This window comes from Ambystoma mexicanum, chromosome 8, assembly GCF_040938575.1.
Source record: "Ambystoma mexicanum isolate Mex_15411 chromosome 8, UKY_AmexF1_1, whole genome shotgun sequence".
NCBI lineage: Eukaryota > Metazoa > Chordata > Amphibia > Caudata > Ambystomatidae > Ambystoma > Ambystoma mexicanum.
This window is the reverse complement of record NC_090929.1, coordinates 43,106,558-43,124,406: the sequence shown is the minus strand read 5'-3', so window position 1 is coordinate 43,124,406 and position 17,849 is coordinate 43,106,558. Positions and strand designations below refer to the sequence as shown.

At 46.5% G+C, this 17,849-nt stretch overlaps 1 protein-coding gene across 6 annotated transcripts in view; it reads right to left on the bottom strand.

Annotated features, from left to right (window-relative positions):
* USP20 (ubiquitin specific peptidase 20) overlaps positions 1–17,849 on the bottom strand; it is a 587,649-nt gene that overhangs the window by 496,418 nt on the left and 73,382 nt on the right. For 5 of the 6 annotated variants that reach the window (XM_069609235.1, XM_069609237.1, XM_069609240.1 and 2 more), the window contains exon 3: positions 6,712–6,768. In XM_069609235.1, the coding sequence (XP_069465336.1) occupies positions 6,712–6,768 (57 nt within the window). The remainder of the gene's footprint in view (positions 1–6,711; positions 6,769–17,849) is intronic. The other variant, XM_069609236.1, reaches the window with a different exon arrangement.

Below are 17,849 nucleotides of genomic sequence, written 5' to 3'. Positions count from 1 at the left end.
AAAAAACCTTCCTATTAGGACGTTTTAAATCAAGGCGCCCATACCTTTTTCGATCTGTAGCCATACATTATATAATGCAATAAAAAGATGCATGTTAGAAGTATTAGTACAATAAAGCCAGAATTGTCTTTCACATGTAGAATGCAGGTCGTGCACAAATTCCCCAAGATATTTGGTGATTGAGGATCCCAATACAGAGCACTCGGTTAGTAGATGCTTGGCGGTCTCCAGGCATTCAGGGAGGTTACATAAACGACATACTCGCTCAGCAGTAGCGATCTTTTCCCTAGATCCTAAATTATACAAAGTCTGTAATTGCTCCAGGCGGAATAGAGTAATAAACTGTCTGAGCCTTGTGGAGGGGCAGAGGTACAAATAAGCTTGAGGTTTCATAAAATTATAGAGTCTATATTTAACAAAAGCACATGACTTTAAACTACTCAAGTGAGAGAAGTTCTCCAACCAGTCCCAGAGGTCTACCTTTTTTCCAAGCTCTGTTAAAACGTCCTGGGAAACAGTTGCCCCTCTATGAGTCCAACCTATGTCTCTGAGAAATTTGATCATATCTTTCTGGAGGGGGGAAGTGGTATCTTTTTTGCTCACTTCTTGATGTATGGTAGCCAATAATGGGTTAGGAGAACTGCTCTTCATTTTGAGATAGAAGCCCGCCCTCTTTTTAAGTACCATTGCTTTGAGTGAAGGAAGACCCAGCTCAAGCCTTATCAAGGCCATAGGGATACTCGGAGGTAATCCCAATATACGTCACCAAAATTTTCCCTCCATCACTTGCAACCAGGCCAAGTCGAATGAAGTAAGGGCTTCCAGCCCATACGTAATCATGGGCGCAAACACTTGAATATATAAGTGTCTCGTCCCCATAGAGTAAAACCGGCCTGCTTGCAGGTGAATGACGCAATTAAAGCGGTTCCTTGCTGCACCCTAGTTATTCGCCCCTGTCTGCACAGGGAATAATCGCCCCACGGTTCAATTTCAACACCTAGATACCGATAGGAAGGGGAATATAGTATATTGTTATTATGCACCCAGAGCTCAACTCGGGATACTCTTTTCTTCGTAAATCTGATCACCTTTGTCTTGTCAAGGTTGATCGACAAACCATTGATCTTAGCATATTCCCATAGAGTCACAGCTGAGCGCCTAATACCAGCTATAGTGTTATCAAAGATGACCAGGTCGTCTGCATATGCCAAGACTGTGCACGGTGCATCCCCCATTTTGGGTCTGCAGTTATCCGCCTCGGCCAGTGCTAATGGGATATCATAAACGTATAGATTATACACCAGGGGTGCAGTTACGCATCCCTGTTTTACCCCCCTATTCTGTCTCACTTGTCTAGTCATAGTGCCCTCTTGGTTTAATCTGAGGCACACCGTGGTATTATAATGTAACTGTCTTAGATAGTGGAGAAGACCTGGCGGACAACCCATGGCTTCTAGCTTAGTCCACAGCCTAACTCTTGAAATGGAGTCAAAGGCAGCCTTAAAGTCAATGTATAGGGCATAGAGCGGGGGCTGTCCCTTACTAAGCGCCCGCGTTCGAAGTGTATCCATCACCCACAGATTGTGCGTGGTAGATAAACCACGGCGAAAACCACATTGGAACTTGCTAAGAATGTTGGTATGTTCAACCCAATTCTGCAGCTCCATAAGCAAAAGTGCTGCAAAGAGTTTTCCCGTGGTATCTAGCATGGAAAGGAGCCTGTAGTTATTTGGATCCATGCGGCTACCCTTTTTGAACACCGGCACCAATATAGCCGTTTGCCATGAGCGGGGAGTCGTCCCCTGAGCTAAGACCTTTTTAAAAAGTATAGATAGGAGGAATGCCCAAAAAGCAGGGTGGTTCTTAATAACTACATTGGCCAACCCATTGGGGCCAGGAGCTCTGGAAGCTTTCAAGGTGGCTATTTTATTAAATATGGCCTCTTCCGAGACATCTAGGGGCGGAGGAAAGGGGACCTTCACTATTGATGTAGTTGGATCATCCACCTCTCCAGAATTACGCTCTAATAAAAATCTTACCCATGTTTCCTCTCCAATGGGATTATCTAAATGGCCCTTGACCTTCTCTCTGTTCTCATTTAATAGTAGCCATATATTACGCAAGTTTCCAGAGCAAATAGTTTTAACCAGCTTCTGATTTCTGATATTCCTCTCTATTGTTCTGATGTTCCTAATACTAGCTCTGTATTTATTTTTGGCTTTTCTGACTTTGTCATAATAGGTGGTTCTCGCTATGTGCAAATGCTTAAGACCCCGCACCTCTGCTCTTAGCCCTCTCTTGGCGTCACATATACCCTTATTAAAAGGGGGAGTAGAACCTCCCAGTTTTATCATATGATTTTTTTTTATGGTGGCATGGAGACCCGAAAATCCCAGGATCCATTCTTCTATTTCATTTACGGTCATCTGTTCGAAATGGGGAAGAGACCCCTGGGCGGGAATTGAAAGTGCTTCTGTAGCCACTCTGTTTCTCTCCGACCATACTATTCTGGATCATGCCTGTTTTTATAGCCTCAATGGATCTCAGTATGGCCTTTGACATGGTGGATCGGACCACTTTATGGCACAGGCTAAGGGATCTGGGAATGCCGTATGGTTTGTTAGATATAATCATAGCTCTATATTCCAGTATGAAAATAGGAGTACACCTGAATTCTGAGGGACTGATGTCCAAGGAAATTGACATCGCAAATGGTTTATGACAGGGGTGTATGCTGGCTCCCACCCTTTTTAACTTTTATGTATCTGGTGCGGGTGAAGCCCTAGAGGAGAAAGGATTGGTTGCCGCCAAGTTAGGTGGTGTCAGTGTGGGTTGGATCTATTATGCGGACGACTTCCTGCTGTGGGACTCCGGTGCTTGATGAATGAATTTAGTAAATTTGTGGGCGAAGTAAAACCTAAAATTAACCCCACCAAAACAGCTATTATGCGCTTGTGTAGAGGAAATAAGAGCCAAATTAAGTTTTATTGGCTCTGTGAAGGAAAACATGTAAAGATTCCAAATGGTCTACGGTACTTGGGTTACTCCTTCATTGGAACGGGATCTATAACAATGGCCAAAAAACTGTTTGAAGGCAAAGGCAGATATAGCATTAAGACAAATGCGCCTTGTTGAAAGGAAATATGGAACATTTTCCATGATACCTGTGAGAGAGTTTTACAGGTTGAAAGTTCTGACAAGATTGTTGTATGGTCTTGAGCTCTTTGCGTATGACTTTATGGATTACCTTAAAGTGGTGTAAAAAATTGTGTGGAGAGGGGTGCTGTTTTTTCTCCCAAAAAGCATTCCCATGGAACTAATTAGGTACGAATTTGGGATACAGTCGCTGAAATCTTGCGTGTTATGGAAAAGAGCATTATTATGGAGGAAATGTCTTACAACCAAAAAGGAAGACTTCTATGTTATAGCTGGAGCGGAAATCTCAGGGGTCTTCATGACGGGAATTAAAAACAGCGATAGAAGATTTATTACTGAATCTTGGAGTGCCTATAACTACATTGCTAGAAAATCCAGATAAGGTAAAACATTATATTTAGAGGGAATGATTGGTGCGATAATAATGTATCTATTTTACGATCTAGAATCTATTGCCAGGCAAGCTCTTTTTGGAAATTCTATCCCGAATTAGAAGGTTACTTGAGAAAGTGCCCTAGTAGGGTGATTAGAAATGAAATTATACGCTTCAGGATGAACGTCATGAAGACCCAAGAGATACTAAATATCAGGAATAGGAACAGTGGCATAGTAAATTGATGCTGATTCTGCAAAGTGGAGGGTGTAGAAACAATTCTCCAACACTTACTGCTTGTTTGCCCTGTACTGCTCCCTCAGAGGATGTTATATTTTGCACAGTTTGTAGATTCTGTTTACTTGGTGAATAGAGAACTGTTATGGCGTCAAACGTTGCATGGTAATATAAGTGCACTACAAATCAGACTAATTGTTTTCTTGAAAAATATCTGTGGTCTGACGTAAATACAATGTGATATTACCATAATGATTGATGAGCCAGAAATTAGCCAAACAATAGTACATGAAATGAGGATTGGTTTTAATGAATTTATTCAATAATGAAATATTGTGTATAATTAGCAATTGTTTGTTTGAAATTTGTATGCATTCTAATATGTGGAGTTAAGCGTTTATAGTTTGAGGATGTATGTGAATTCTGCAGTCTACATTTTAAAAATTGTATGTTTGTGATTAATTAATGGTAACATTGTGTTTTATTTATTTATTTTAATTTTTATAACGCACCAACATGCCCGTGGGCCTCAGGGTGCACACAGAGACAAGACAAAGACAGACAGGCACATGAGGCAGAAAGGAGAGAGGACTCAATGAATTATTCCAAGTTGAAGAAGTGAGTTTTTATGGAACGTTTGAACACGGCATAGCTCTGGATCTGCTGTATCCGGGCTGGAAGTGTGTTCCAAAGAAGGGGACCCTGAGCATCAAGAGTGGTACCTCCAAATTTGGCTGTCCTAAATTTGGGGTGTTTAAGAGTGATCGCTGAGGATGAGCGAAGATTCCTCACATTAGGCTTGGTGCTAATCCGAGCTGACAGATATGTAGCACTACTTAGACTGACGCATTTGTGGGTCTTGGTGAGCAACTTGTGTGTCATATGATGCTTAACTGGAAGCCAGTGTCATTTTTTCCTGAAGGTGGAAATATGTGTTCGACGAGATTGATTAAAGACATTACGCACAGCATTATTCTGAGCCACCTGTAGTGATTGGATGTTAGAAGCTGTAGTGCCGCTAAGAGACTGTTGCAGTAGTCAAGCCTTGAATTAATCAGTGCTGTAGACAGGAGAGCACAGTTCTCTTCCGATATAAATGGTCGAATGCATCCTATTCTCTTGTTTATAAGACTGCAACTGGATTTAATACGGGAGACGTGGGATTTCATGGAGAGGTCTTCATCAAGAACAACTCCCAAGGTCTTGACTTTCTTTTGGACGGTAATAGTATTGTCTGCAATGTGAAAACTAGCAGGTGTATTGTTAGGACTATTTGTTTAGTCTTTATCTATGTATTATTGGTTGTTGTATTACCTTTTCTTTACATGTGTGTTGTTGTTTTTATGCTTTTGTAAAGGTTTAAATAAACCAAACACAAATAAAACAAATAAAAAATAATAATAATAATTAACTATCGCACTCGGCCTGACAACATTTCAGTGCAAAAGCTAAGACATAAATAAGGAAGGGAGTGGGAGAGTGGGAAGGAATGGAAACAGACAGACGACTACCGTACTATGCCTGAAGACATTTCTGGCAGAGCCAGAGAAAAACAAAAGGTGAGCGAGAGGGGTGCAGAAAGCGGGGGAGGAACAAAACAAGCAACTATCGTTCTAGACCTGACGACATTTCAGATAGTGCTGGAGGGGGGGGGACAAATACAAGTAAGGTGGAGGGGGAAGGAGACAGACAAGGTTGCTATCATACTAGGTCCAGGGACAATTATGATACAGTAATTGCATAGAAGAAAGTAAGGGGAGGAGGGGAGGAGATAAGAAAAGGGAGAAAGGGAGAGGCAGAGAGAACAGAGAGTAAGCAGTCAAAAAGAGTGGAGAAGCAAGAAGGGAGAGTGAATACAATTGCAGAAGTCAGTAGTAACACATAATGTTGCAAGCCAGGATACAAGATGAAGATGGGAACAGCATGATTCAGGGCCACCATGAGTTCAAGATGATTTTCTTTTTGCATAACATTATTTCCCACACTATTTGAATTTAGAGGTAAGGATTGGCAATAGGTTTTCTTAGAATAGGCCCTTTTATTTTAACAAGATACCACCAGGAATGCGTTATTATTATTGGATTGTCGTTGCTTGCTCCCATCTTTCGATTTAGGATTAGATAGGTGTTTTTCAAACCCAATTTAAGTTCAATAAACATCATTGAACTGTGGGCACTTGTGTCTGTCTTACGGTTGATACCATGCCTTCCTTACAACTGTTGTATACCTCTGTAAAGTGATCCATTATGTATCTGTATTTTTGTATACCTCTGTAAAGCGGTCTGTTGATTCTTGAAGTTAGGTCTGCGCTCAATTATATGATATATATGATATGATATGATTGGTTATTTATAACGCGCTTAATAGCCAGAGGTTTTTAAGCGCGGACCAGGGGATCGAACCTGTCTTGCTCCATGTCCACTTGCTTCCAAGGCAAGTACGTTGCCCCTGAGCTATCCTCCCGAGACAATAATAAATATAATAATAATAATCTGTCACAATGGGGTCTTCTATCCTACAGAGAGACACAGACGTGTGGGGAACCACAGTGGACTGAGTGGGGTGAGAGGAAAGAGGGGACAGAAATGGAGGGGGTGTATACTGCGCTCTCCCAAGGCGATCGTCACTGGTCCCATGGAGGATTTCCCTCCCCATTAGATTCACCCGCTGAGTACCACCTCTAGTGGGACTGTCGGGTGGCAGTCTCACCTCCCTAGCCCCATGGAAAGCCCCCCGATTCCTGGGAGCAGTGACAATACTCTGGGACTCCTCACAAATGTTATGCTACTTGATATTTTAGGCTTCAAAGTTCACACTATGTATGTAACCAGGTATGTTCCCTGATGGACTAGTCTTTAAAATTCACAATATATAATTAACAAGGTTGTTGGTGACCTCAAGAAGAAAGCCCATATCAATGAAGATACTGCAACAAAGAACATTACCTGGAGACAGGCCCAAAGGTTCGGTCCTCCAGCTCCACAAGACTGACAGGTTCCCTGCTTGGAGAGAACAAAGAAGCAGACCTTTAATATCAAATGGCACACATTTAAGGGCTCAAGTGATTGTACAATGAGGTCAAAGAGGTCATCCAGCTAGGAAAGTCACTGCAGAATAGAAAACAAATACAGAGATGGACCAGCAATTTGGTTTAATGTCTAATGAAGGCATATGAATCATCAGCTAAAATCTTTCAATTGAGCTACAGAAGCACAAAACCATAGGAAAACAAATTTGAAGGAGCATTGTATCACTAAGTGTGCAACCCCCCCCTCAATCGAGCAAGCAGAATACCCAAAAAAGAAATGCAACAGCCATCACACCTACTTACCCTACAATAGCAGCCCCCACCACCCTGAAAGAAATGCACACCTTACCCTAAGGAAATGCAATAATCCCTTCTACTGCCCTTCCCCTCATTAGGTGCATTCACCCCTCAAAAAGATTAAATATTCTCCTCCTACTAGGGCATGAGATAATGTCCTACTCCCCACCCCATCGCAAAAACACCTGAGCAGGGAGGGGACGCTGTTGCGCAACAAGATGGCCGCTTGAGTGAGGAGCTCCTCTCCAGCATGAATCCTGATTGAATTATCCCCCGTTTCCAGACTGCATTAAGCCTCGTAAGCTACCCGCACTGTTCCCAGAGAAATTCCTGAACTTGCAGGCGAAATCCCGACCGAAATCGGACTTCCCAAGTTTGGGAACCCTGGTGGACCTTGAAGCCACGGACTCGAGCCGCTTCGCAGCTCCATAAAAATCTACGTGGGCACCGCGGCTCTCTCCTACACCGGGCCTCACAGTGGGCAGAGCGAGACTGGCGGACTGCGGCCACGATACGCTGCGCCACACATTCTCTGGACATACTGTGCTCTGCCCGGCAAAGAGCGCCCTGCAATATCCCTCCCACTGTGGAAAGTGTTCGCGACGAGGCCTCCTCGGGCCCCTCGTTGCTGCGTCCCTGGGGCCGCGGCGTGCCGGCCCCCTCCTCGGAACCCAGCTGCCGGAGCACGCCATCTTGGAACAACCGACGTTTCGGGTAAACCGGGATCCCTGCGGACCTTGCGCTCTCCTGAGCCGTTCTCCACCACACTTTATCACGTGGCCCTCTCATACCATCAGGCCCAGGCCGTTTCTCCACCTCCACAATGCCTGGAAAGAACGCGGGCAAAACTAGGAAGGCGGGGCCTATAGACTCCTTTACCAGCTCACAATCATCTCCTGAACGCCCGGATCTGCAACCTCCGGCCTCACCCCTAAATGCAGAAGATACGAAATTTGATCATCTGCTGACAACAGTTCAAATTGGGTTCCTGGCCATTAATGTCAAACTTGATGACATTGTCTCCACGATAGGCTCCCTAAAAACTTGCCTAGACAAGGAAAGTGCCAGAATCACAGAAGCTGAAAGCAGAATTGGCACGAATGAGGACTCTACTCGGCAAAACACCCAGGACATTGCGCTCCTTAGAGGGGAAAAGAATAAACTCCGTGACAAGTGCGACGATTTGGAATCCCGGTCCAGACGGAACAATATCCACATAGTCGGCCTTTCGGAGACCTTCTGCAAGGGTCCAATGGAGTCCCGAATCGAAGACCTTTTGAAATCTCTCTGCCACCCAGACCAGGGGCTCTTACCCGCACGGTGATTGCCAAACTGTTGAACTACAGGGACAGGGACGCCATCCTTAAACTGGCAAGAGAGAAAGGACCCCTGAGGTTGGGTAACGACAACATCCATATATACCCAGGGTCCAGACTCAAAGACGATCCTACGAAGCTGTCAAGCGCCAGCTACGATTGAGACAGGTCCCCTACGCCCTTCTCTTTCCGGCAAAACTTCATATACAACATGCTGGAAGAGCGCACTTTTTCGAATCTCCTGCAACAGCTTTGGCCTACATGGAAGCCTCGATACCCCTCCCGCCTGGAAGACGGGAGCTTGACCAGAACGACTTGCAACAACCTGTATAACCCGTCTTCCTACTCATTGGTCCCAGCTGCAGTCATGGCTGGTCTATGCTGGTCACTGTAAATGCTGGAAACAGGATGAAGCAGGGGGAACTCCACTGCCCTTCATCCTCTAACACTGCCGGATGAGATGCGCCCGACCTCGAAGCGGAGTTGCTGCACTCGTCCCCTTCTTTGGGAACATCCACAAGTTAGTTAAAGGGTTCATCATCAAGTTGGGCCCGATGGTGTGGGAGGGGGTGGGTACGGGCAACAGGGGACTGTTCCACTGTTCGAACACTACGTTAATGCTGCAGGAAGCCCCTGTTGGGCACCAGGCACGATGTTCAGTTGGCTTAACCATCTGTCATGACCCATAGATCTTGCCCCTTCTGGACCTCCTGGTCCTTATCGCGCCGGGGCTTGAATTCCTTGTTACTCCCAACATGGCCGCAAGAAGCGACTTGCCTCACACCAGCCTTCACGTCGCACACGGCACGTCCTATAAATTGGCCACGCCCCTGCGCGTCTCAACGCCTAGGATAGTAGTGACTTGACGTGTGTGTGCTGTTCGGCGAATCTTCTATCCAAGATCCTGGTTTCCTTCCTCCTTCCTTCCCCCTTTTCCCTCAATTTGACTCCTGGAATCCCCATTCTTATCGACCGCTACTTACTTTCCTGGACATTCTGGAACAGCGGCCTTCCCGGAACTCTGAACGCGCTCTGCAGCCGGACGAGACTCGAGCGAGTCTATACAAGACCCGATCTGTCCACAAGAGGAATCCTCCCGCGGAACAGAGCAAGAAGCGATCCAAGGTGAGACGGGGGGAGATTTGCGACAGTTTGAGACGCCAAACGACCGACACTGATACTGCTATGGAGAAAGCAGTCCAGGACCTTATGCGTGGCATGCAAGAGCTCACAACTGAAGTACAGAACTTAAAGGCTGAGAATGCTGCGCTAAAGCAGCTAGTTTTGTCTCGCGACCCCGTTAACAAGGACAGTGTGTTACTTGGTGGAGTGGTGGACAAATATGATGGATCGGCAAAATCCTTACGTGGATTCCTGGATTCCTGCTTGGTGCATTTCACCTTTTAGCCCTATTATTTTTCAACTTCTAGGGCGAAGGTGGGCTTCATTATCTCGCACCTCACAGGGAACGCGTTGACCTGGGCTACGCCCTTAGTCAACTCAGGGGATGCCCTCCCGGATGATTATGATGGATTCATTCAGGCACTCAAGACTATGTTCGACCGCCCAGAACAGGTTTTTAGTGCTCAAGAACGCTTACTTGATTTCCGACAGGGCTCCCAGGATATGCTAACATACGTCACCGGATTCAAACAACTGGTCAAGGAAGCGGATTGGTCCTCTGAAGCAAGTTTCACTCTATTTCGCAGGGGTCTAAACGAGGACATTAAGGATGAATTAGCCTGGGTGGCTCGTCCTAGTTCTCTCCAGGCTCTTATGGAACTAGCCCCGCAGATAGACTTTCGAATCCAGGAAAGAAAGGCTGAAAGGAGAAAGACCAAGACACCTTTTCAAAAGAATTCCCTTGAGACCTCTGTTAAAACCAATTCTGACCCAACCCCTGACACAGATCCGGAACCCATGTAAATCGGAGCCTTCCGTGGGCCTATTTCCCCTCAGGAAAGGATGAGAAGGATCCACACAGGCCTGTGCATGTATTGTGCCTCGGATAAACATCTTGTTAGAGAATGCCCTCTAGCCCCTTCACGGCGTTCAGGAAACGCCAGCTCCCGATCCTAGATGGAGCAAGGTGTCGGGAGAGAGATGTTTGCTCCACATCAATTCCATCCTTGAACTCTCCTGGACAAAATAGTTTGGTGATATTACAGGCCTTCCTCTCGCCCTCCGAAGACAAGACCTATCCCATTCTGGCCTTGGTGGACTGCGGAGCTATGGGAATTTTCATTGATCAAGACTGGGTTGTTAGTCATCATATTCTGTATGAGACACGAAACACCATGCAGCCGGTGGAAGCAATTGATGGAAGACCCCTTTCTTCAGGACCCATAAGCCTGTAGACTAAAGAGATCCAACTTTCCATAAATCATCATCAAGAGCGGATTACATTCGACATCATAAAGTCAGCCCATTACCCCATGGTTTTGGGTATGCCCTGGTTACAAAAGCACAATCCCTATATCAATTGGACAGCAGGATCATTATTCCTGGGCTCAGAGTTCTGTATGTCCCACTGTCTATCCCTGGGGCCTTCCTCGATAACTCCTGAAGAACCTCCAAGAGACCAAGAAACATTGCTCATGGATTCCAATATCATACAAGTTCCAGAGTCCTATCAGGAGTTTACTGATGTATTTTCTACCGCCATAGTCCAAGCATTACCCCCTCACAGGCCTGAAGACTGTGCCATTGATACAGATCCCTCAGCTGTAATTCCCTTCGGCCGAATGTTCATCCTTTCCGAACCACCTGAGAAAAAGGCTCTTCGGGAATACCTCGACACCAATCTTGAAAACGGCACCATAAGACCCTCGAAATCTTCAGTGGGTGCTTCATTGTTCTTCGTTCCCAAGAAAGACACCAAGGAACTCAGACCTTGCCTCGACTATCGAGGCTTAAATCAATGCACCCTCAAAGATCGATACCCACTGCCCTTGATTTCGGATATCCTAGAAGCTGTGAGAGGAGCCATAATTTTCACGAAGCTGGATCATCGGGGTGCCTACCATTTAATACGAATCCGGGAAGGGGACGAATGGAAGACAGCCTTTAGAACACCCTTTGGTCACTTCGAATACCTAGTCATGCCTTTTGGACTGGCCAATGCTCCCGCAGTCTTTCAGCGTTTTATGGACAGGGTGTTCTCTGATATGTTGTTCCTCTTCGTCATTGTCTATCTGGATAACATATTGATTTTTTCCAAAGATCCTCTAAAACATGAAGAAAACGTAAAGGCAGTACTACAACGACTTCGTGAAAACAAATTGTTAGCCAAACCCGAAAAATGCTTGTTCCACGTTACTTCTGTTCACTACCTAGGATTCATCCTTAGCCCAGAAGGAATTGGCATGGACCCTTCGAAGGTAAAGGCCATACTGGCTTGGCCCGCTCCCACTTCTGTGAAACAGGTGCAATCCTTCCTGGGGCTCGCCAACTTCTACTGGAAGTTTATTTCTACCTTTTCCGAGATTGTTCAGCCTATCGTAGCTCTATTGAAGAAGGACACCCCCTTTATCTGGTCTAGATCGCAAGATAAGGCATTCCAACGATTGAAGACAGAGTTCACACAAGCCCCCATCCTGACCCAGCCCGACACAAATCACCTATTTCTAGTGGAAACGGATGCCTCTAACTACGCCATAGGGGCGGTCTTGAAACAGGAACTTGAGGATGGACTGAAAGACCCCATTGCTTACCTTTCACGAACCCTGACCTCAAGTGAGACTCACTATTCCGTCCTGGAAAAGGACACCTACTTCTGGGTGCTAGATATCCAGTTCAGGTCCACACAGATCATCGGAATCTCCAAATCCTACAGTCTTTGGAGTGCAGGAACAGTCGTCAGGCCCGTTGGGCCTACTTCTTTGCCCAATACCAGTTCCAAATCACTCACGTTCCTGGATCGCAAAACATGATTGCTGACGCCTTATCTCGACGTCCAGACTACGCAGCCACTGAGGACAAGGCCTATCCTAAGATGTTTCCCCAATCTTTGTAGCTCAAGCAATCAACCTCCTGGAAGAAATCCGAGTGCAAACCCAGTCCTCTGAGCTCTGGAAGGAACTTTCAAGGAAGAATCCATGGAATCTAAGAGTCAAGGAAGAGTTTCTATTCAAAGACAATACACTGGTCATTCCTACGCAGAAATTACAAGATAATAAACCTCTGCCATGATACCCCTCACTCCGGTCATTGTAGTATAACGGCCTCAAATGAAGACCGACGTAAAACAGTACGTCAAGGCTTGTACTTTCTGCAGTTAAAACAAACATGATAACAAGAGACCAGAGGGTCTTCTACTGCAACCATCGCTGCCAACAAGACCATGGGAGTTTATTGCTACAGACTTCATTGTGGAGTTACCACCTTCCCCGAGGGTACACGACCATCATGGTAACCATAGACTTGTTAACCCATATGGCTCATTTCACTCCTTTGTATAAACTATCATCCTCATCAGAACTTGCTGGAATCTTCCTGGAACATATTTTCCGTCTCCATGGACTTCCTTCCAAGATCATATCGGACTGAGGACCTCAATATGTTACACAGTTCTGGCAACATCTCTGTCGTATTCTAGGGATCCAACGCGCTCTCTCATCAGGTTATCACCCACAAACCAACGGAGCCACGGAACGTGTAAATCAAACTCTGGAGCAATACCTTCGTTGCTTTGCCACCAAGGTTCAGGATGACTGGTCTCTCCTCAAAGCCCGGGCCGAGTTTGCCTACAACAATTCCGACTATTCAGCACTCAAGGTCAGCCCTTTCTATTGCAGTCAAGGTTTTCACCCGTCAGTTTCACCTTCTGTTCTTCCACACCCCACTCCAGTACCTACTCTCGACTCGTGGATACAGACTCATCAACATTCACAAGGAAGCCAAGGAACAATTGAAAGAGGCCCAAACACGCACCTGTCACAAACATCGGTTATATCCTCTTCTTCAGACGATAAAGCAGATTCTCCCCCTTCCCCCAACTCCTCACCTTCCACTTTCTTCTTGGGTTTTCCTTCCTTGCGTCTTGAAGGCTTCTCCTTTTTTTTATGGAGATAAGGACGCCCTCGATAGGATGCCACTGTGCCACTAAGATAGGGGCAAAGGGGGCGTCCCCACCGGGAGCGCCACCCAGGGGAAAAAGCCAAAGTCACAAAAAACCCCTAAAGACTTCCTTCTGGTAGAATTGGCAAAGTTGGCTGATGCGCTGAAGAAAGGTAGGTGATGGATGAGCAGTCCAACCAACCGGCACAGGTTGGGAACCAGAAAGTCCAGTGAGGTACCAGGGAAAAACAATGGCAGTTCGGTAAGTAGGCACGGGTCTGGTAAGCAGAAGATCCAACAAGGTACAAGGGAGTAGCAAAGGCAGTACGGTGAGTAGGCACGGGTCCGGTAACCAGCAGATCCAACAAGGTACAAGGGAGTAGCAAAGGCAGTCCAGAAGCAGGCCAAGGATGAAAGAAAACAACGAAGATTAGAAGGAAACAGGCGAGGAGGGAAAGAAAAGGAAAAAAGGAGCTAGGACAGGCAGAGGACAGGAGAAGGAGGAAAAAAGAGGAAAGGAAAGGCAGGCAGCGAAACGGGAGGAGGAGGGAAGGAAGGGAAATCTAACTGGAACAAGGGAGTAGCAGAAGCAAAACCCAGCAAGGCAAGGGTGCTGAGAAATTTGCTAAACGGGCTAACAGCGGGAAACAACAACGGGAGCGGCAACAACACAGGAAAGAACCCGGAACGTTGCAACGCGTACGTAACCCGGAAGCGATGATCTTTATACTTCCGGCCACGTACGCGCGCAACGTCTAGGACGACGCAGGGATCAGCCGAGCATGAAAATCAATGACGGACTGTCACGCCAGCGATCCCGCGCCAGCAATTCCATACCCGCCATCCCTGCCGCGATGTGACAGTATGCCCCCTCCTAGGGAGGCCTCCCCCAGGTTTGCCAGGATGAAAGTGATAGAACCTGCGGACTAAAAGTGGGGCATGGACGTGGGAGGCTGGTTCCCATGAGTTTTCTGACCAGTGATAACCCTTCCATCGTACCAGGTATTCCAACCTACCCCGGCGGTAACGGGAATCACAGATTTGGGCCACCTCAAATTACTCCTGGGTAGAATCAGTGGGCAAGAGGGTTCTTTTGGGTTGACAGGACCAAGTGTCTTCATGAAAAAGTTTCAGTTGGGAAGCATGAAACACTGGGTGGACTCTGCAGACCTTTGGGTAGTTTTAATCTAAAAGCCACCTGGTTGATAACTTGTGTGATCTCGTACGGACCTGATATCTAGTGGAAAGCTTGGAAGGGTGTGCCCATCGTGGTAAGTATCTCGTGGATAACATGACACGAGAACCCACCTCCCATCTAGGGACCGGGTTGCGATGTTTGTCGGCCTGCATCTTGTATCTTTTTTGGGCTTCACTAAGGTTTTGTTTGGCCTGCAGGTGAACGTCCTGCAATATGGCGAGAGTGGAATCTACAGTGGGTAAACTGGTAGATGTGTTAGAGACGGGCAGTACAGACCGTGGGTGATAACCGTAGTTGCAGTAAAAAGGGGTTAGACCGAGAGTAGAATGAAAAGAGTTATTGTAAGAGAACTCGGCCAGAGGTAGTAGAGAGACCCAATTATCCTGTTGGAGGTTCACATAGCATCGCAGGTATTGCTCCAAGGTACCATTGAGGCGTTCCGTCTGCCCATTGAATTGAGGGTGGAATCCGGACGTCAAGGCTCTATCAACGCCTAATCGGTCGCATAGCTTCTTCCAGAATCGGGAAGTATATTGGCTACCCCGATCGGAGATGATTTTCTTAGGTACCCCATGGAGACCGAAGGCATCCTTGATAAACGTTTCGGCCATACCAGCCGCTGTCGGGATACCTGGTAGTGGAGAGAAGTGAGCCATCTTAGTGAAATAATCGATCACCACCATGATGCATGTGCACCCTTGGGATGGAGGTAAGTCAACGATGAAATCGGTTGAAATGACGTTCCAAGGTCCATCAGGAACGGCATTGGGTTCCAAAAGTCCCATTGGTCTTAGGCGGGTACCCTTGCTACGAAGGCATGCCATACAGGATTGTACGTAACGGTTCACATCTCTTTTCATATCCGGCCAGTAGAAATGTCTCTGCAGATAGTCCAAAGTGCCTTTGGTGCCTCTATGACCAGCCATCTTGGAATCGTGACACCAATTTAAAGCCAGTTTCCGGAAGTAGGAAGTAGGCAAATACAACTTGCCTTCCACAAGGTAGAGACCCTCCTTGATGTCGTATTGGATGTTGTGGGGATGTTTCGCTAACTCAAATTTGCCTCCAGAAGCTTCTTTCACTTGACTCAGAAACGTGGTTAATACTCCTATCTGTCTTGGCAGAGGAAACATCAGATCATGAGCATAATCAGATCCCGACATGTAGTCTCCTCGGCGGGACAGAGAGTCAGCGACTAGATTCTGACGCCCTGGAATGTAGGTGATATCAAAATCAAACTGGGCAAAGAAGTAGGCCCAACGATCTTGACGTGTGTTGTAGCACTCGAATTGTCGCAGTACTTGTAAGTTCTTATGATCGGATCTGATGGAAAATGGATGTTTACCTCCCTGTAGTAGATGTCGCCACTCCAAACAGGCCGACTTCATGGCCAACAGTTCGCGCTCAATGACTGACTAGTTCTTTTGGCTGGCATTGAGGGTTTTAGAGAAATAGACAATCGGGTGCTCCACTCCTTGATGTCTTTGCAATAGGACCGCCCCTATATCAGATGAGGAGGCGTCTGTCTCGACAATGAAGGGTCGGCCTTGCTCTGGCTGTTGAAGGATGGGAGTGGTACAAAAGGCTTCTTTGAGTTGGCGAAAGCTGTCTTCAGCTTCGTTAGACCAGGAAAACGGATTAGAAGATTTCTTGAGCAAGGTGGTAATGGGTATTATCCTGTGGGAGAAGTTGGAGATGAATTTTCGATAAAGGTTTGCCAGTCCAAGGAACCTTTGTACTTCCTTGATAGATGTAGGAGAAGGCCATTCCAGGATGGCGGATACCTTGCGAGGATCCATGGCGATACCCTGACTAGACAATATGAATCCCAGATAGGGAATAGAGGTTGCAGAAAACACACATTTGTCGAGCTTGACCGAGAGACGGTTGTCTCTTAATCTCTGGAACACTTCTTTGACATGGCCTTCATGTTCTTCCGTAGCCCTAGAGTACACCAAGATATCGTCGAGGTAGACTATGGTGGTCTGACACAGTAGATCTGAAAAAAGTCTGTCCATAAAGCGCTGGAATACCGAAGGGGCATTTACTAGCCCAAATGGCATCACCTGGTATTCGTATAGCCCATAAGGAGTCCTGAACGCTGTCTTCCATTCATCCCCCTTTTGAATCCGGAGAAGGTGATAGGCGTTCCAGAGATCCAATTTGGTAAAAACCGTGACGCCATGAACGGCTTGAATGATTTCGGAAATGAGTGGCATAGGGTATCTGTCTTTAATGGTCACCTTGTTCAGACCCCTGTAATCGATACAGGGTCTCAATTCCTGTGAGTCCTTCTTGGGGATGAAAAACAGTGAAGCTCCTGCCGGAGATTTCGATGGTCTAATGACCCCATTAGCCAAATTGTTATCCAGGTATTCCCGGAGGAAGTGTCTCTCCCTGAGCGATAGAGGAAACATCCTACAAAATGGTACTAATGCTTCTGGGACAAGGTCTAATCAGCAATCTTCCGGTCTGTGAGGAGGTAGTTCACTAGGAGATTTCTCTGTCACTACCTCAGCGTATTCCTGGAGGTGATGAGGAAGGCAGTGGATGAGTCTGGAATCGTAGATAATGGTGGTCTGGACTGTCTTGAACCCTGGCTCTGGAAGGCATTCTGCCTTACAGAAAGCGGACTGAAAGCTCAGTATGTTCTTAGTCCAGTCTATGTGAGGGTTATTTCTTCTGAGCCACCCTATCCCCAGTATGATGGGTAAATGAGCTGCTCGAATGATATCGAATGAGATCATTTCAGGATACTGCTGGATGCGTAGGTTTAGTTCTTCAGTGGTGTGGGTGATCATGCCGGAACTCAAAGGTTCTCCGTCAACTCCCTCTACCTTCTGGTCCTCTTGTTTAGCCAGGCGGTTGATACCCTTCTGTTCTGCCCACCAGGTGTCGATGAAGTTGCCAGCAGCGCCACAATCGAGCAAAGTCTGGGTTAAGATCTCTGTCTTGCCCAACGTTAGGGTAACAGTAAGAACCATCAGCCTGGAATCCTCTGGAGTACCAGAAGAAGACACCGAAAGAGTTGCGGAAGGACTTGGGATGGCCCCTCGGGAGTGCGTCCTAACACTTACCGAGGGCGCTCGTTTCCCGAACGTCTAGGTGGGACATCTGGACAGTCACGTAGCAAATGGTTAGAGGCTCCACAGTACATACACATATTGCCATCCCGTAGCCTCTTAC